This window comes from Tripterygium wilfordii, chromosome 17, assembly GCF_013401445.1.
Source record: "Tripterygium wilfordii isolate XIE 37 chromosome 17, ASM1340144v1, whole genome shotgun sequence".
In the NCBI taxonomy this organism is placed as follows: Eukaryota; Viridiplantae; Streptophyta; class Magnoliopsida; order Celastrales; family Celastraceae; genus Tripterygium; species Tripterygium wilfordii.
In genome coordinates, this window is record NC_052248.1 from 11103883 (window position 1) to 11121833 (window position 17951).

A 17951-nucleotide genomic window follows, 5' to 3' on the forward strand; every position below is an offset into this window, starting at 1 on the left:
CTTTAGAAAAGGAGCTGATGGTTTGTTACTTCGTTGCCCTAGTATTATTGAAAGTATAAAAATAATGCAACAGGTACATGAAGGTATCTGCGGTGCACATTAAGCCAGTCCAAAGATGAGATGGTTGATAAGAAGACACGGCTATTATTGGCCGACCATCTTGAAAGATTGCATTAAATATGCAAAAGGCTATCAACAATGCCAGAAATTTGGCGACATTCAAAATGCACCAGCGGCGGACATGCAGTCTATCATTAAACCATAACCATTCAGAGGGTGGACACTTGATATCATTGGAAAAAAATTTCCGACATCATCGAAGGGTCATCATTTTATCTTGGTGGCTACTGACTATTTTATAAAATGGGTAGAGGCAATACCCCTGAAAAAGGTCGAACAGGCTGAGGTGGTAGATTTCATCAAAGAACACCTCATTTTTAGATTTGGCATTCCAGAAACCATCACAACTGACCAGGGGACAATGTTCACTGGAGGGGAGGTCAAAGCATTTCTAGAAGATTATGAAGTCAAGTTGCTCACATCTACTCCATACTATGCTCAGGCCAATGGGCAGGCAGAGGCTTCAAATAAGGTGATCATCTCTATCTTGCAGAAAACTATCGAGGATAATCCCAGAGCATGGCACAAGATACTACCAGAGACTTTATGGGCCTACCGCATATCCAAGAGAACAAACACTACAAGCAGTCTTTTTGCTCTCACTTATAGGCATGATGCAGTACTACCTATGGAGCTGGTGGTCCCATCTTTAAGGATCATGAAGCAACATGGTCTATCTGTTGAAGAATATTCAGAAGCTATGAACATGGAACTGGAACAGGAACAGTTGGATGAAAGCAGGATGGAGGCTTTGAACAGGATGATAGTCCAAAAGAAGAAGATAGCAAAGGCCTACAACAAGAAAGTGAAGAAGAAAGTGTTCCATGAAGGCCAAATGGTGTGGAAGGTGATCCTACCACCAGGAATCAAGGACAGAGAGCTAGGCAAATGGTCACCAAACTGGGAAGGACCCTTCAAGGTCCACAGAATTCTCAAAGGCAATGCATATTGGCTGACAGACCTAGATGGTCAGCCACATAGGAGATTTATCAATGGCAAATACTTAAAGCCATATTTCCCAAGCATTTGGGAATCTATATCTATAATGATATAAAGGATATGAAAGCATGCTATTTAGCCGCAGCCACGAGCTGACCTTAGTGGCCGCATATTATGAATAAAAATAGTAGATGGCCACATGTTACACAAAAGAATTTGCAAATATATGATTAGCAATTATAAAAGAAAATATCCGAAATTAAGACCAAATAATGGCCAAAGTCAAGTACTAGAAGCCAATACAGATGGCAATAAAATTATTTCTAATAAACTAACCAAGGCCAAACAATGGCCAAAATCCAACAATCAAGATAGCATATGCTTCAGACCCGACCAAGTATTCTGATGTGCTTGAAGACGTGCTTGAGTTAGCTGTAAATTTGAAGACCAAGCTTGAGCATCTGATAGTTGTGACTTAATAGAAGCACCCAGAGTATTGAGATTTTGCTGATCATCTTGGAATTTTTCATGCACCTGGTTTCTTACATCATATTGCTGCAAAATTTATCTTTCAAACCTTGGATTTTGAGTTCCAAAGCTTCAATTTCTTCTTGAGAAGCAATGATATTCTTCTGAATCCCAAGGTCTTCAGCAGCTAGGTTTTCAGAGTTGGCAAGTAAAATTTCATAAGCAGCTCGATCGTTAGATAAACCTTCCAACTTGTTAGATAAAGTTTGCTCCAGAGAATAATCTTGATGAAAGGCAGTGGGTAGATGATGCAAATCATGCTCCAGACGAATGAGCATACCTTTACTCTCGGGAGTTATTTGAGGATCTGCCAGCAGAGTCTTCACATGTTTTAAAGCTTCCTTACCATCTGCTTCTTGAACATCTGGAAGATTTTTCTCAAAGAGCTGGACCAACCTATTGGTGGCATGTTGTAGTTCTTCCTTAGTTGGCACTTTGCTAGCAAGATGAGGTGGAGTTAGGAAGGAGAAATCCAGACCTGCCAATGGATTTACCACGCTGGTTGGAATGATGGAGGTAAGCATTTTAAATGATGTTGCTGCCTGCATACATAAAGTACTGTCGTAAGTATCAAAGAATTATTTGTGGTAGCAAAATAAAGAAAATGAAAGATATCAACATGAGAAGAGAGGAGTAACTGAGCCAGAAGGTTGGTTAGAAATTTTGGGAGTGGCAATTGGCTTATCTGATGAAGGAACTCCTGTATAGCTGGTGGAAATCTTTTCACTCTCACCTCCAGAAGCTTCACTATCATCATCTCCTGAAATTGTAACAGGCTCTGAACTAGATTGGGTGGTCTTTTTAATTCTAGTAGAAGATTGTTGAGATCTTCTCACAGCCACCACCTTCCTATTGGCTCTTGGCTTCTTTTTGGGGGAGATTGGCTAACTTTTAATGTTCAATTTTCTAGAGGAAATTGGAATAGCAGGAATAGCTGCACAGTATGTCACCATATCAAAATCTCATAGACAGACAAGTAAGCAGAAAAAGAGGTGAAGAAAGCATACCAGGCGTTACATCTGCAATGTCTGCCTCAGATTCAGTATTGAGAGGAGGCAGCGGATTAAGTGGAAGCAGACCTCTGTAATATCTTTCCCTCCAGGATAGATAGTCAGAAGTACAACCAGGACTGAATGGTGGTAACAATTGAAACACAAATCTTCTCAAAGCGTTATTATTGGCAGCCGTCTGGTTTACAATCCTTTCTCTAGACTGAACACTGGTCCTCTATTCTCCAGGAGGGTTGTAATGGGAAAGGCGGTTAAGAGGCACATTTTGGGTATAACCCAATTACCTAGCACAGAGTTGAGGATTGTAGGCCTTAAAGCCACAAGCAGGGTTCATAGGGTTATCAATATTGACACCTTCATGAAGATACCTGGGTGTAACAAGATTGGCCTAGAAATCACGAAGGAGATGGTCCATTACCATAGATATAGTAACCTTTGAAGACAATAATGGCATCAAAGGACCACTAGGCAAAGTGTCAGTGAATAAGAAATATTCAGAATCAGGTCGATCTGAAGGCAAGGACAAGAAGAAATTGAAGATTTCTACAAAAGACCTATCACTAGTGCAAGCTAAGACAGACTGCCCATAAGAAATGAATTTGATAGGTAGTTGATAACCAGGAGCACGTAAAGCAAGGAAATAAGTAAACAACCAAGGCTGAAGAATCCAAAGGCTACCAGAGAAACGATTGTAATAGGGTTTCTCAAAGGTGAGCAGAGAAAGACAGTGATAAATACGACCTAGTCAAATACTACCTAAAGCTACATTCTGACCTTCAGCTAGGACACACGCATGGGGAAGATAATCTTTGGGAGGTTGATTTGCAAAGGTACCAAAAACATACCTGCATAGTAGACACCACAAGAACAAAGCATGTTCTTTGAAGGTAGGTTCTCCAAGATGTTTTGTGGAACTTAAACCCTGATAGGAAAAGGTTTTCTTTTCCTCCATTACTCCTACCTCGACGATTCTAACAGAAGTAAAGAGGCTGGGAGCATCGAGACCTACAATCGGTAGCCCAGTTGGGGCATACATATCCCTCAGGGTGATGGTCATATGGCCACCGGGGAAAGCAAAAGAATTTGTCGAACGGGACCAAAAACAGCAGGCCGCTGAAATCAAAGCTGGATTAAAGGGAATTGGCTCAAGAGTCATGTCAATAAATCAATCGAGTCCTTGCTTCATCCATTGTATACCGAAGGTAGTTCGAAGTCGATTGACCCAGTCTCTCCTTCCCAGAGGTGGTTTGGGCCAAGAACGATGTCGTTCCAATAGCGATAACTCATTTGCACGGTTGGCAGGGAGTTCTTCACGAGAGAGTGGTGAAAAACTTGTCATCTTCTCGGTGGAAAGATGGGAGTCAATGGAAGCAGTATTTGTGAGAAAGGAAGCCATCAATTGAAGAAGAAGAAGAGAGGAAGAGGTCAGGGTTTTTCTCAAATAAATGAAGAAGTAAAGAGGCGTAAGAGATTAAGAAGCAGCATCTCAAATTAAATGAGGTAAGTGGAGAGTTTGAATTTTAAATGGATTTTATTTGATAGTAATTGATATTTGAGAAGGATTTTTACGAAGACCGAAAAATCAGCTTGGAATCCAACTTTGAACAGTTGAATTGAAGCTGGGGGCCAATTGTTGGCACCAAAAATATGTTAGGCCTAATAGGCTTAGAACATGTGCAAGGCCCATGGTGCAGCCTATTATGATTTGCATTGTTATGGCCCATAAGCCCATATTATTGAGGAGGAGAAGCCCAATTGTAGTAAATGCCCAGGTGGAGTTATGCTGGAAGTCGCCCATGAAAATTGGAGAAGTTGTGGCAGTTATAACAAGATGGTTCAGGTGGCAGCACATGAGAGTAATGAGGCAAGTTGTTGTGAAAAGGTGGTAGTAACTTCCAACTTATAGAACATGGAGTAAATCAAGGATAACTGCAACAAGATCATGGTTTATGGAGAAGAATTTCGTGCAGGACAGGAGGTATAAAAGATGGTAGACAGACAGATGGAGGGGACACAACAATCAGTCAAACAGACAACAAAAACTCAAGCCCAAAGGCACTTTCAAGCTTCCTAGCATTTCAATTACATTTCCAAATCCTTGTCAATTTCAAGCAAAGATTATGTTGTTCATTCCAAATTCTCTTGTATTTATTCCTTATCAAGTTTCAATGCCAACCATTATTGTGTAAATTATTCTTGGTGTCTAGTTAGTCTTCTTCATTTTAATCTCAACAATGCGCACTTCAGTAGAGTTGGGGAACTTAGAACTATTGAGGTCCCAAGATAGTTCGTTTAATTGTCTAGATAGAAGTCTTATTTACATTTGGTGCATTTCATGTTATTAGTGTAGGAAACTATAAGCCTTGGCACACTTACAAATCATCATCACCTTGGGCCACTTTTTGGTGACAACAAAATCAAACCGGGTGACCCAGGACCCGAACCAGATAACCCGGTAACCTGGAGACCCGAAACCCGATAACCCGGTCATTCTTAATAGGGTTACCGGACCGGGTCTCTCATCTCTAAAAGATACCGAGTCCGATCAAACCCGGTCTGATAACCCCGAACCCGACCCGGTGTACACCCCTAATCATTGGGTCCGTTTTTGGGAAATTAGGATTGGTTTGTAGCAAAAGAATTTCACTTTATTGTCCATAAAAAATTCAAAATCAGTGGTCTTTCCTTTGACTTTGACCAATCTTGTTAAATGCCATAATTTTTTTAAAAAAATTAAATTAAGTGACTTGTACATTAGTAGAGGTGTAATGTGAGCTGTTCCAGGCCATTGTTGGGATGGGTCGGGGCAGGCCCAACCCTCTAATGGCTTTAGAGTCGGGTTTGAGAGCCAAGTTAGCTGGGCCTACGAGGCCCACCTACTACTCAATAGGAACCAAAGTATTTGGCGCTAGAGCGACTCTAGGGACACTCGAATGATACAGAATTATGAAATTGGACAGAGTTTTTGATGATTGTGACTCTAAATCCATGCCCTACAATGGATACAAAGGTTACATTTGGCAAAATTTATTGATTGTCAAAATAAATTATGTTATTAGTTGTGAAAAATAAACTAACTTTTAAGTCGTGAAATAAGCTGCAAGTCTTTCGTGAATTGGTCAAGGGTGGTTGCTTATAAGAAAAAGAGCGGGTTTGGAATCGGTTCTCTATAGAAAAGGAATGGAGCGCTACTTTTTAATTAGAAGTGGTGTTTTGGTTAGGAGAGGGAGTCTTATTGAAGGAAATTTATATGTGAAAACTACAACAAATTTAAGAATTTTATCATCTATAAGCCAGTAAAAACTCACCATTGTGACTGCCTAACATAGCTTGATTTGGAAACCATATCTTGTTTCTTGACCTTCCAAGAAATCAGAGCATAGCCTCAAAAAATGCTCCAATCAGTAATATATAGGGACTATTGGGATATCATGTCCAATCAGCATCACAATAAGTTGTCAAGGTCTAACAAAAAAAAGCCAAGTGTGGAATAGCCCAATAAACTAAACTCCCAACTAATTGATGGTAAAAAATGGGTCTAAAAGAATATATATCCATCATCCCCTTTTTCCTTGCACAATTTGAGATTCACCTCCATGGGTGTATCAATCGGCGTAGCATCTAAAAAACTTATTACGGTAATAATATCGACAATATACTTATGCTGAAAAATTATTTTAAATATCAGTTTGGATCGACCATATCAACCTGTTGAACGGGGTATTGATCAATCCATCAATACGATTCAATTTAAAATATTGGGTTGTATTATGCTGATCAAAAATTGATTGAACCAGATGGTTTTCCTAATATTGAAATTTTTTATATACATATTATTTAAAACTAAAATGAACTTTTTAGAAAATTTAAACCAATACCTGAAGTTTTCAAAAAGAGTCTTTTAGTGAATTTTTTAACAGGGACATCTAACGATAAAGTCCTACTTTTCAAAATCAATTTTTTTGTGCCAAAGAAGCCCCTCTACTTTGAGCTTGGAGACATTTGGGAAAACTTGGGAATTGAAAGTTGCAACTGATTGACCGAATAAGAAGAATGAGGGGGCTGTAGGACGAGGTGCGCAAAAGCTGAACCTTTCTTTAGATTTTGTGTTTTATTTTTGTATTTATTTCTCTGTTACTTTTTTACAAACAGGTTAAAATTTACACCTATTTTTCTCTTTTACTTAACACTTAGGCATGTCAACAAATGGGGTCCATGTCAGCAATATTTGATGGAAAATTGGACGAAAGGACTAACATGATCCACTTTTCAAAGTAGAGGGACTTCATTGACAGAAAAAAAAAATTTCAAGGCTCAGGTTGCCCATTTTAAAATGTAGAAGGGCTTTATCATTACTTATCCCTTTTTCACAATGTATTTGACAGTAACCTAAGATTTTATTTAGGAGAGTAATGATTGTAAAATTCTTTCAATTTTTTCATCATGTGATGTTTACTGTATGGGTTGAAAAATATGTTAAAAATACTATTAGTGAGAATTAAATATGGGCGTAAAAAATACTAAGACTTTACCACTAAAGAAACATGATTTTTGTTATTCTGGTCTTGTGCAATATATTTATATTATCTGTGTCGATCGACCGGTTGAACCGGATATACCACATACCAATCGATATTTGAAACACAACTTCCAAACCCAGAAAATATGTGAGAGCACACATCCTTCATATGAAAGTATAGACTCAAAAACTGTGGAAGTTGACAATCATAATAGAGTTTGTCACGCCCCAAACCCGGTAAAAGTGAATAAGAAAGAAGAACAAAAATCATCAACGCACACCTACGAACTAGTCAAAGATCCGGCAGCATCTATAGTAGCCCACTTTCTAGAACTATGATAATCAAGAAACTATTGTGGCTTCAAGGTTAAAAATATCTTCCATTTCAGCATAGTTTCTTGGAAACAATGTGAAACTATGCCTTTGTTGGTGTATGGACCTACATGTTTGGCAGATATATATATAGTAAACAACATGCAAGATCCATGCTCTTTTGGCATATAGACTTCAAGCAGTTGATGACAAAGTATCTTACCAGAACTAGCTCCCACAATATTTTTCAAATTTTGTAGTCTGTGCCGTCTGGCTATTTCAAAAGCAGAATTATAAATAAACACAAAAGTACCTTAGGTTCCATTCATTTGCTTATGCGGGGTACGTTCTCTGTTGAAAGACGGATTGAAATGTCTAAGTCTTTCTAGATGGACTGTACCTTCTGTCTTTATATCTTTGTGAGTCTTCCAAACATCAATCTGCAAATACAATGTTGCCTTGGAGATATTAATATAACCCAACAATATAATCTTTGGATCCAGATAGGAAATACAAACAAAAATATTGTAAGCTACGCTAACTACAGAGCCAACTTTTTCTTGTTGTAGGTAACTTAATCTTCCTTAAACAATGCAGCTAGCATAAATTTCATCGACTACTATCATCAAACCCCACTATATATAGTGGAGCAAGTCCGATTGCTTGCTATGAGTTATAAGCGAAGTAGTCTCACACATCAATATACCCAACCAACCATGTTTCTATTTCTGTTTCTCTTTGCTTTTCTTAACCAAGCTTCTTCATTCACCCCAGCTCCTTTTCCAGTCCCTCAAATCACCACTGGTTTCAGCTTTCCTTCATTCACCTCAGCAAGTTGCAGTGATGGTAACTTGACTTGCACGGGTTAAGTTACCAGTCACGACGGCTACTTAAGCCTAACTCCAGAGCCACAACCAGGTTATCCAACCTTACCACTAAATCAAGTTGGCAGGGTTCTATACAGATACCCTTTGCTTGCGTGGCCAGCAATGATCCTTACTAAATTCACGTTCAGGATTCTTACCTCCCCTTATTCAACTGAATCTGCAGACGGACTAACATTTATTATTGCACCATGCAGTAGTCCCTCGCCATCTGACAGCTATGGTTCCTATGTTGGAATAATGGATCCAGCACAAGACGGTAATATAATGTGAAGCTGTGGTTCCTATCTTTATTATATGATGTAACATCGATACATACATTATATATTCAACTAAACCAATACATTTGGAGGTAAATGCAGGTCATGCTACTGGTCAATTAGTTGTGGAGTTTGACACATACAAGAATACAGGTGATTTGGATGCAAATCACATTGCGATTGTCACAAAAAGTGTAATACATCCAATTCAAGCTAGGAGTCTCAATTATACCAGAATTGACCTGAAAAGTGGAAGAGACATCAAGGTTCTAATAGTATTGGATGGGAGGACAAAGTCAATTAGAGTGCACATTGGATATGCATCTAATCCAATAGGTGAGACTTTTCTTGAGGTGCCTATTGACATCCCAAGTACCCTGCCAAGCTTCATCTATGTGGGATTCACAGCATCAACAGGGCTTCTCACTGAGCGTCATCAGATTCTCAACTGGAATTTAGCATCATTTCCAATAAAAAAATGAGGAGAATCAATGCGCAACTAGTGTCATGTGCTACTTCCTGGGATATACATCACACAATAAGAAACGCTATCCAATTCTATGCAATTTTTAAATTCTTATGCTTGCAAAAATAAAGGAGGAAGGCTGTGTAATCCATTCATATATCAAGTTCAATAAGGAATGGTGATGTCCTTCTCTTATTTTAGTCCTTGTCATGAAATATAGATGTCATTTATTTTCCACCGACTTCCTTATCATGAAAAATGGACATGGCATTTATTTTCCACTGTCTACACCGATTTTCAGAAGACGGATGGTAATGTTATATTACCCTGGTGTGTAGATTATTTGATATCTTCACAAAACGGGCTAAGTGCAAATAGGTCACTGAAAGATAGATTAGTTTGTCAATAGGTCACTCAAAGAAAAAAATTTCAAATTGGATAACTCAATATTTCAATTTTATGCAATTAGGTCATGGGAATCTAATTCCGATCAATTGATCGTCGGAATTTGCTTACTTGTCAGTTAACTACCAATGTGGAGCCGATGACTGGTGGCTTTTTAATGACGTGTTTTTACAATTAATTTTGAAAAAAAATCATATTAACCCACCCACGCTCACCACCACCCATTCTCTCTTCACTAGAAAACTTCTATCGCAGTCACCCTCTCCATCTGAGAACTTGTCGACTGGAATCGGAACTTCTCCAACTTGCTCCCCTTTGTCATTAAAGAGGGCGGAGCTTTTTCAAAACTTGAATCCAAAGACGAGATCCGACTAGATACAGAACTCCAGAAAATCCCACTCCTCAACAGCAACAACAATAAATCAACCAATATGTCGACTTCTCGACTACAAAGCCAAACATTGCACCTATTGCAGAGGGAGACCGAACAGTTTAGTTGTTTTCTCAATCCTCTTAAACTCAATCTTCCCCATCCCTAAACACAGAATCCCTAGACTCTAAACGAAGCTTTTCCTACAAAAATCTAATGGCTTCAGTCTTGCTATGAGGACGGGTGAACAACATATCTAAGGATTCTTTTTATTCTTCAAGTCCTCATGTGAACAACTGATCTAAGGCTTCAATTTTGTTAGGGAAAATTGGTGATAAACCCCTCACTTAAAAGTTTTATTCCAATAAGGATACTCTTAAAAATTTTACTCCATAAAGTTTGAAACACTATTCCATAAAAGAATAAAATGTTAAAATATATGATTTTATTGCCTAAAATACCGTCATCTTCATCCTCAAACATAGCACACTTCTCCAACATTTGATTCATCTCTGACCCCTGTCGGAAGCTTCGTCTCCGCCGCCGAAAGCTTCATCTCCGTCCCTCATGACTTATTCAATAATTATATGGCATTTTTTAAGTTATATTTCATTCTTTTTTGTATTCGAACCAGATCTACTCATATTCATCACGGGGCTTGTAGATCTTGTTGTTTTTCTTCGATATGTCGTCCCATCATTATTTTTTGATATTTTCTGTAGTGATTTTCATGATTTTTAAGTTCTGATTTGAGATTTGCATACCGCAGCTGATATATTATCTGTATCAATTAATTTGATATTTATCATATGCTATCTGTTTTGCCAATTGTTATCTGTCCTGTTAAAATGTTATCTGTTTGAAGTTCCAAAAGGACAAAAATATATCACGTGACATATCAGAACATATTCGAAACATATATATCTGCATATTCAAATTCGATTTCAGAAGAATATTGACAGATACAAACTAGATATAATATCATATACTAAAGATAGAACAATGGATTTTCATGTTCGTTCTCTATTTCTCTCTCTAGATCAAAACTTTGCGTTGAAGATCCGTCTCTACCAAAAGTGAAGGAAGAATAAAGAGCCCCAATCCCGATCTTAGTCGCAAGGAGGAAGAAGAAGAAGAAGAGAAATGTCGATCTATGTCGCAAGCAAAGAAAGAAGAGTCGATCGAGGAAGAAGAGAGAAGAAGTAGCGAAGAAAGAAGAAAGAGGGAGGCGTTGAAGGAAGGAAGAAGAGAAACGTTGAAGAAAAAAGAAAGATAGGATATAAATGTTACTTTTTGTTATTGATGGGATATAAATGTTGTTTTTTATCCTTCTACCTTTTTCCCCATTTTTTATTATTCAATCTTTTTTATTTTGCCTTTTTATATGTGCCACATTTTAAAAAAATTTTAAAAAGATTCATATCATTTTTTAAATATATTTTGATATTCCACACGAATTTTTAAATTAAATTTTATTTTATATTTGGACAAATGTGACATGTCAGCAATTTCCGGTGTTAAATAGATTGGAAGTTGATTGGAATGAACCAATTGCTTAAAATTGGAACATTGAGTGGCCCAATTTGAAATTGTTTTCTTTGGGTGATCTAATTGCAAACTTACCTATCTTTTAGTGACCTATTTGCACTTAACCCTTCACAAAACAGACTATAAGAAACTCAAAGTTTAGCTTAATGATATAGAAAATGAAATCAATAGAAAAATAATTGGCAAACAGATAATCTAAGAGATTTTAACCAAAGAGCCTCACTTAGTATGTAAAGTCACCCAAAGGTAGCCCAGATTGCTAGAGATGAATCATGTCAACCCAAATTGAACTCCTCGCAGTTCGCATTAGCATTCACCAATTTAACAAGCAATTGGAATGGTATTGTAGGCCCATGTACCTGCTTTTGTTTACTTGAGTCATCATTGGGTTCTTTTTGGGAAATTAGGATTGGTTTGTCGCAAAAGAATTTCACTTTATTGTCCATAAAAAAATTCGAAATCAGTGGCCTTTCCTTTGACTTTGACCAATCTTGTTAAATGTCATAATTTTTTTAAAAAAATTAAATTAAGTGACTTGTACATTAGTAGAGGTGTAGTGTGAGCTGTTTCGGACCGTTGTTGGGGTGGGCTGGGTAGGCCCGACCCTCGAATGGCTTTAGAGTCGGGTTTGAGAGCCAAGTTAGGTGGGCCTCATAGGCCCACCTACTACTTAATAGTAACCATAGTATTTGGCGCTAGAGCGACTCTCTGGGCACTCGAATGATACAGAATTGTGAAATTGGACAGAGTTTTTGACGATTGTGACTCTAAATCCATGCCCTACAATGGATACAAAGGTTACTTTTGGCAAAATTTATTGGTTGTCAAAATAAATTATGTTATGGTTTTATACTTGTATGCAGTATTAACAAGAATCAAACATTGAGGTTGTTTCATATATGTGTGTGTGTGTGTCTATATAAGTTAGAGTTAGTAGACTTTTCTTCTCTTGAATATTGTGAAGACTTCATTTATGTTTTAATTACACCATAGTGATTTAGGTGGAGAATTTTAGTGAAAATTTTAAACTAATGACACATAACCCGACCCGACCCAATCCATCTTCAAATGAGGTTGGTTAAGGGTTGAAGAAAATCTCACCCGACTTTATGCGAGTTAGTTGTGAAAAATAAACTAACTTTTAACCCGTCAAAAAAGCTGCAGGTCTTTCGTGAATTGGTCAAAGGTGGTTGCTCATAAGAAAAGAGAGGGCTCGGAATCGGTTCTCTATAGAAAAAGAATTGAGCGATACTTTTTAATTAGAAGTGGTGCTTTAAAGGGAGTCTTATTAAAGGAAATTTATATGTCAAAACTACAACATTAACAGTGAGGTATGGCTCCCCACATCTGGAACTTCCTTACTCTCAACCTGTTGGAAAGATATTCAAAGGGCTGGTCAGGTAGATTTGATGCATTATATTATCCTATGTCCATCAGCTTCTTTTCCTCTTTTGGGCTTTTTTTCCCCTCATTGCTATCCATAGGGGTGCACATGGGTACGTTGGGTTGGGCCGGATTTAGGGAAATACCTCATCTTACTTCCAAATCCGAAATTATATGCTGGAGGCATTGCAGCAGGAGGAGGCACCACATTGGGATCGAAATCGAACACATTACCATTTGCATCTACATCTGCATCTGGTTTTGAAAGACAAAAAATATCCGAGTCATTAAGCCCTGCAGTAGGAAGCATGACTTGACCAGGACCAAAAGACTGGGTGCCATTGTTCAAGTTTTGAAAAAGAATAGTTTGAGATTGTTTTGCCACATTTTTCTGAAGCTCCTCCAAGGCGAGCTTCAATTGTCCAAGTTGTTCTTTGTTCATTTCGCTCACTGGATTCTGCAATCAGCACTCTGCCTGGTTAGCCTTCCTCATCTTGCTAAGTTCTTGCGCTCTCTTCTTTTCCATATCGACCTGCTCGAGCACCTGAAATGATTTTTTAGGTTAGGATGTTAAAATCACTAGAGTACAAAAGCTATGATTTCGAGCCTCCACACAGAAAAATCTATCTTTTAACAAGATCAAATAACCTTACCAACCATATTTTTAAAACTCCCCAATTTATTTATCTTCCCTTTTTACTTGGATTGAAAATTGTCTGACCACCCAAAATGAATTTAATAAATTTCTAAAGGTGGAAACCATTCCTCTTTCATTTTAAGAAACAAGCCAATTTATTTATTTTTTCATTTTATCATCGAACTTGGATATGACCAAGTTGAGTATATATCTTAACATAATTTAATAAATTATGTTATTAGTTGCGAAAAATAAACTAACTTTTAAGTCGTGAAATAAGTTGCAGGTCTTTCGTGAATTGGTCAAACGTGGTTGCTCATAAGAAAAAGAGCGAGCTCGGAATCGGTTCTCTATAGAAAAAGAATGGAGTGCTACTTTTTAATTAGAAGCGGTGTTTTGCTTAGGAGAGAGAGTCTTATTGAAGGAAATTTATATGTCAAAACTACAACAAATTTAAGAATTTTATCATCTATAGGCCAGTAAAAACTCACCATTGTGACTGCCTAACATAGCTTGATTTGGAAACCATATCTTGTTTCTTGACCTTCCAAGAAATCAGAGCATAACCTCAAAAAATGCACCAATCAGTAGTATATAGGGACTATTGGGATATCATGTCCAATCAGCATCACAATAAGTTGTCAAAGTCTGACAAAAAAAAGCCACGTGTGGAATAGCCCAGTAAACTAAACTACCAACTAATTGATCGTAAAAAATGGGTCAAAAAGAATATATATCCATCATCCCCTTTTTCCTTGCACAATTTGAGATTCACCTCCATAGGTGTATCAATCGGCGTAGCATCTGAAAAACTTATTACGGTAATAATATCGACAGTATACTTATGCTGAAAAATTATTTTAAATATCGGTTTGGATCGACCAGCTCAACTTGTTGAACCGGGTATTGATCAATTCATCAATACGATTCAATTTAAAATATTGGGTTGTACTGTGCTGATCAAAAATCGATTGAACCAGATGGTTTTCCTGATATTGAAATTTTTTATATACATATTCTTTAAAACTAAAATGAACTTTTTAGAAAATTTAAACTAATACCTAAAGTTTTCAAAAAGAGTCCTTTAGTGACTTTTTTAATAGGGACATCTAATGATAAAATCCTTCTACTTTTCAAAATCAATTTTTTTGTGCCAAAGAAGCCCCTCTACTTTGAACAGTGAACCACATTAGCCCTTCCGTCCCGTTTTTCGTTAAATATTGTTGTCATTGCAATTAATGAATGACATGTAATTTTTTTAAAAAAATTTTAATACTCCACATGTAATCCAGATGTCATTGACCAATAATTTACATTATTAAATTCAGATGAGGAAAGAAATTCTGGAAACTTTAACTTATTGATATTTTGGAGCCCTTGTACTTTCAGAAATGGAACAAATAAGCCCCTACGGTTTTAAAAAATGGGTCAATTGACTCCCTTATTTCAATCAGTTACAGAATGCCCTGTGGTTTAAATCTGGCAACATAAAAACCAAGAAGATAGTTCCTAAACCAATAATTGAAACCCACATAATAAAACATCAAAACGAAACCCCGTATGCCAAACATAACCCCATTTCGAAACCCCAAAACATACATCCCAACCGAAATCGCTAATCCCAAAAAACTTGCATTTGAGAGCTAAAAAAGTTGGAGAAGATAGCTGAAAACAATATCCCTAAGCTCGGAGACATGAATACGTACTTGGAAAAAGTGGGAATTGAGAGTTGCAACCGATTGACCGAATAAGAAGAATGAGGGGGCTGTAGGACGAGGTGCGCAAAAGCTGCACCTTTCTTTAGATTTTGTGTTTTATTTTTCTGTCTATTTCTCTGTTATTTTTTTAAAAACAGATTAAAATTTACATCTATTTTCCTCTTTTACTTAAAACTTAGGCATGTCAACAAATGGGGTCCATGTCAGCAATATTTGACAGAAAATTGGATGAAAGGACTAACGTGATCCACTTTTCAAAATAGAGGGACTTCATTGACAGAAAAAAAAATTTCAAGGCTCAGGTTGCCCATTTTAAAAAGTAGAAGGGCTTTATCATTTCTTATCCCTTTTTAACAATGTATTTAACAGTAACCTAAGATTTTATTTAGGAGAGTAATGGTTGTAAAATTCTTTCAATTTTTTCATCATGTGATGTTTATTGTATGGGTTGAAAAATATGTTAAAAATACTATTAGTGAGAATTAAACATGGGCGTAAAAAATACTAAGACTTAACCACTAAAGAAACATGATTTTTGTTATTCTGGTCTTGTGCAATATATTTATATTATCTTTGCGTCGATTGACCGGTTGAACCGGATATACCACATACCAATCGATATTTGAAACACTACTTCCAAACCCAGAAAATATGTGAGAGCACACATCCTTCATATGAAAGTATAGACTCAAAAACTGTGGAAGTTGACAATCATAATAGAGTTTGTCACGCCCCAAACCCGGTAAAAGTGAATAAGCAAGAAGAACAAAAATCATCAACGCACACCTACGAACTAGTCAAAGATCCGGCAGCATCTATAGTAGCCAACTTTCTAGAACTATGATAATCAAGAAACTATTGTGGCTTCAAGGTTAAAAATATCTTCCATTTCAGCATAGTTTCTTGGAAACAATGTGAAACTATGCCTTTGTTGGTGTATGGACTTACATGTTTGGCAGATATATATATAGTAAACAACATGCAAGATCCATGCCCTTTTGGCATATAGACTTCAAGCAGTTGATGACAAAGTATCTTACCAGAACTAGCTCCCACAATATTTTTCAAATTTTGTAGTCTGTGCCGTCTGGCTATTTCAAAAGCAGAATTATAAATAAACACAAAAGTACCTTAGGTTCCATCCATTTGCTTATGCGGGGTACGTTCCCTGTTGAAAGACGGATTGAAATGTCTAAGTCTTTCTAGATGGACTGTACCTTCTGTCTTTATATCTTTGTGAGTCTTCCAAACATCAATCTGCAAATACAATGTTGCCTTGGAGATATTAATATAACCCAACAATATAATCTTTGGATCCAGATAGGAAATACAAACAAAAATATTGTAAGCTACGCTAACTACAGAGCCAACTTTTTCTTGTTGAAGGTAACTTAATCTTCCTTCAACAATGCAGCTAGCATAAATTTCATCGACTACTATCATCAAACCCCACTATATATATTGGAGTAAGTCCGATTGCTTACTATGAGTTATAAGCGAAATAGTCGATGAAATTTATGCTAACCAACCATGTTTCTATTTCTGTTTCTCTTTGCTTTTCTTAACCAAGCTTCTTCATTCACCCCAGCTCCTTTTCCAGTCCCTCAAATCACCACTGGTTTCAGCTTTCCCTCATTCACCCCAGCAAGTTGCAGTGATGGTAACTTAACTTGCACGGGTTCTGTTACCAGTCACGACGGCTACTTAAGCCTAACCCCAGAACCACAACCAGGTTATCCAACCTTACCACTAAATCAAGTTGGCAGGGTTCTATACAGATACCCTTTGCTTGCATGGCCAGTAGTGATCCTTACTAAATTCACGTTCAGGATTCTTACCTCCCCTTATTCAACTGAATCTGCAGACGGACTAACATTTATTATTGCACCATGCAGTAGTCCCTCGCCATCTGACAGCTGTGGTTCCTATCTAGGAATAATGGATCCAACACAAGACGGTAATCTAATGTGAAGTTGTGGTTCCTATCTTTATTATATGATGTAACATCGATACATACATTATATATTCAACTAAACCAAGACATTTGGAGGTAAATGCAGGTCATGCTGCTGGTCAATTAGCTGTGGAGTTTGACACATACAAGAATACAGGTGATTTGGATGCAAATCACATTGCGATTGTCACTAAAAGTGTAATACATCCAATTCAAGCTAGGAGTCTCAATTATACCGGAATTGACCTGAAAAGTGGAAGAGATATCAAGGTTCTAATAGTATTGGATGGGAGTACAAAGTCAATTAGAGTGCACGTTGGATATGCATCTGATCCAATAGGTGAGACTTTTCTTGAGGTGCCTATTGACATCCCAAATACCCTACCAAGCTTCATCTATGTGGGATTCACAGCATCAACAGGGCTTCTCACTGAGCGCCATCAGATTCTCAACTGGAATTTAGCATCATTTCCAATCAAGAAATGAGGAGAATCAATGCACAACTAGTGTCATGTGCTACTTCCTGGGATATACATCACACAATAAGAAACGCTATCCAATTCTATGCAATTTATAAATTCTTAAGCTTGCAAAAATAAAGGAGGAAGGCTGTGTAATCCATTCATATATCAAGTCCAATAAGGAATGGTGATGTCCTTCTCTTATTTTAGCCCTTGTCATGAAATATAGACGTCATTTATTTTCCACCGTCTTCCTTATCATGAAAAATGGACATGGCATTTATTTTCCACAGTCTACACCTATTTTCAGAAGATGGATGGTAATGTTATATTACATTAGTGCGGAGATTATTTGATATCTTCACAAAATGAGTTAAGTGCAAATAGGTCACTGAAAAATAGATTAGTTTGCAAATAGGTCACTCAAAGAAAAAAAT

At 37.2% G+C, this 17951-nt stretch overlaps 2 protein-coding genes across 2 annotated transcripts; both read left to right on the forward strand.

Annotated features, from left to right (window-relative positions):
• Positions 1-3951: 3951 nt before the first annotated feature.
• On the forward strand, positions 3952-9054 carry LOC119981920 (anti-H(O) lectin 1-like). The gene is made up of 3 exons (XM_038825058.1): positions 3952-4021; positions 8479-8571; positions 8675-9054. Exons 1-3 carry the CDS (start codon positions 3952-3954, stop codon positions 9052-9054), a joined length of 543 nt encoding a protein of 180 aa, XP_038680986.1.
• Positions 9055-17037: 7983 nt separating this feature from the next.
• On the forward strand, positions 17038-17539 carry LOC119981921 (seed lectin subunit I-like). Its single transcript, XM_038825059.1, has 2 exons — positions 17038-17056; positions 17160-17539. The coding sequence occupies exons 1-2, from the start codon at positions 17038-17040 to the stop codon at positions 17537-17539; spliced, it is 399 nt and encodes a 132-aa protein (XP_038680987.1).
• Positions 17540-17951: the final 412 nt, after the last annotated feature.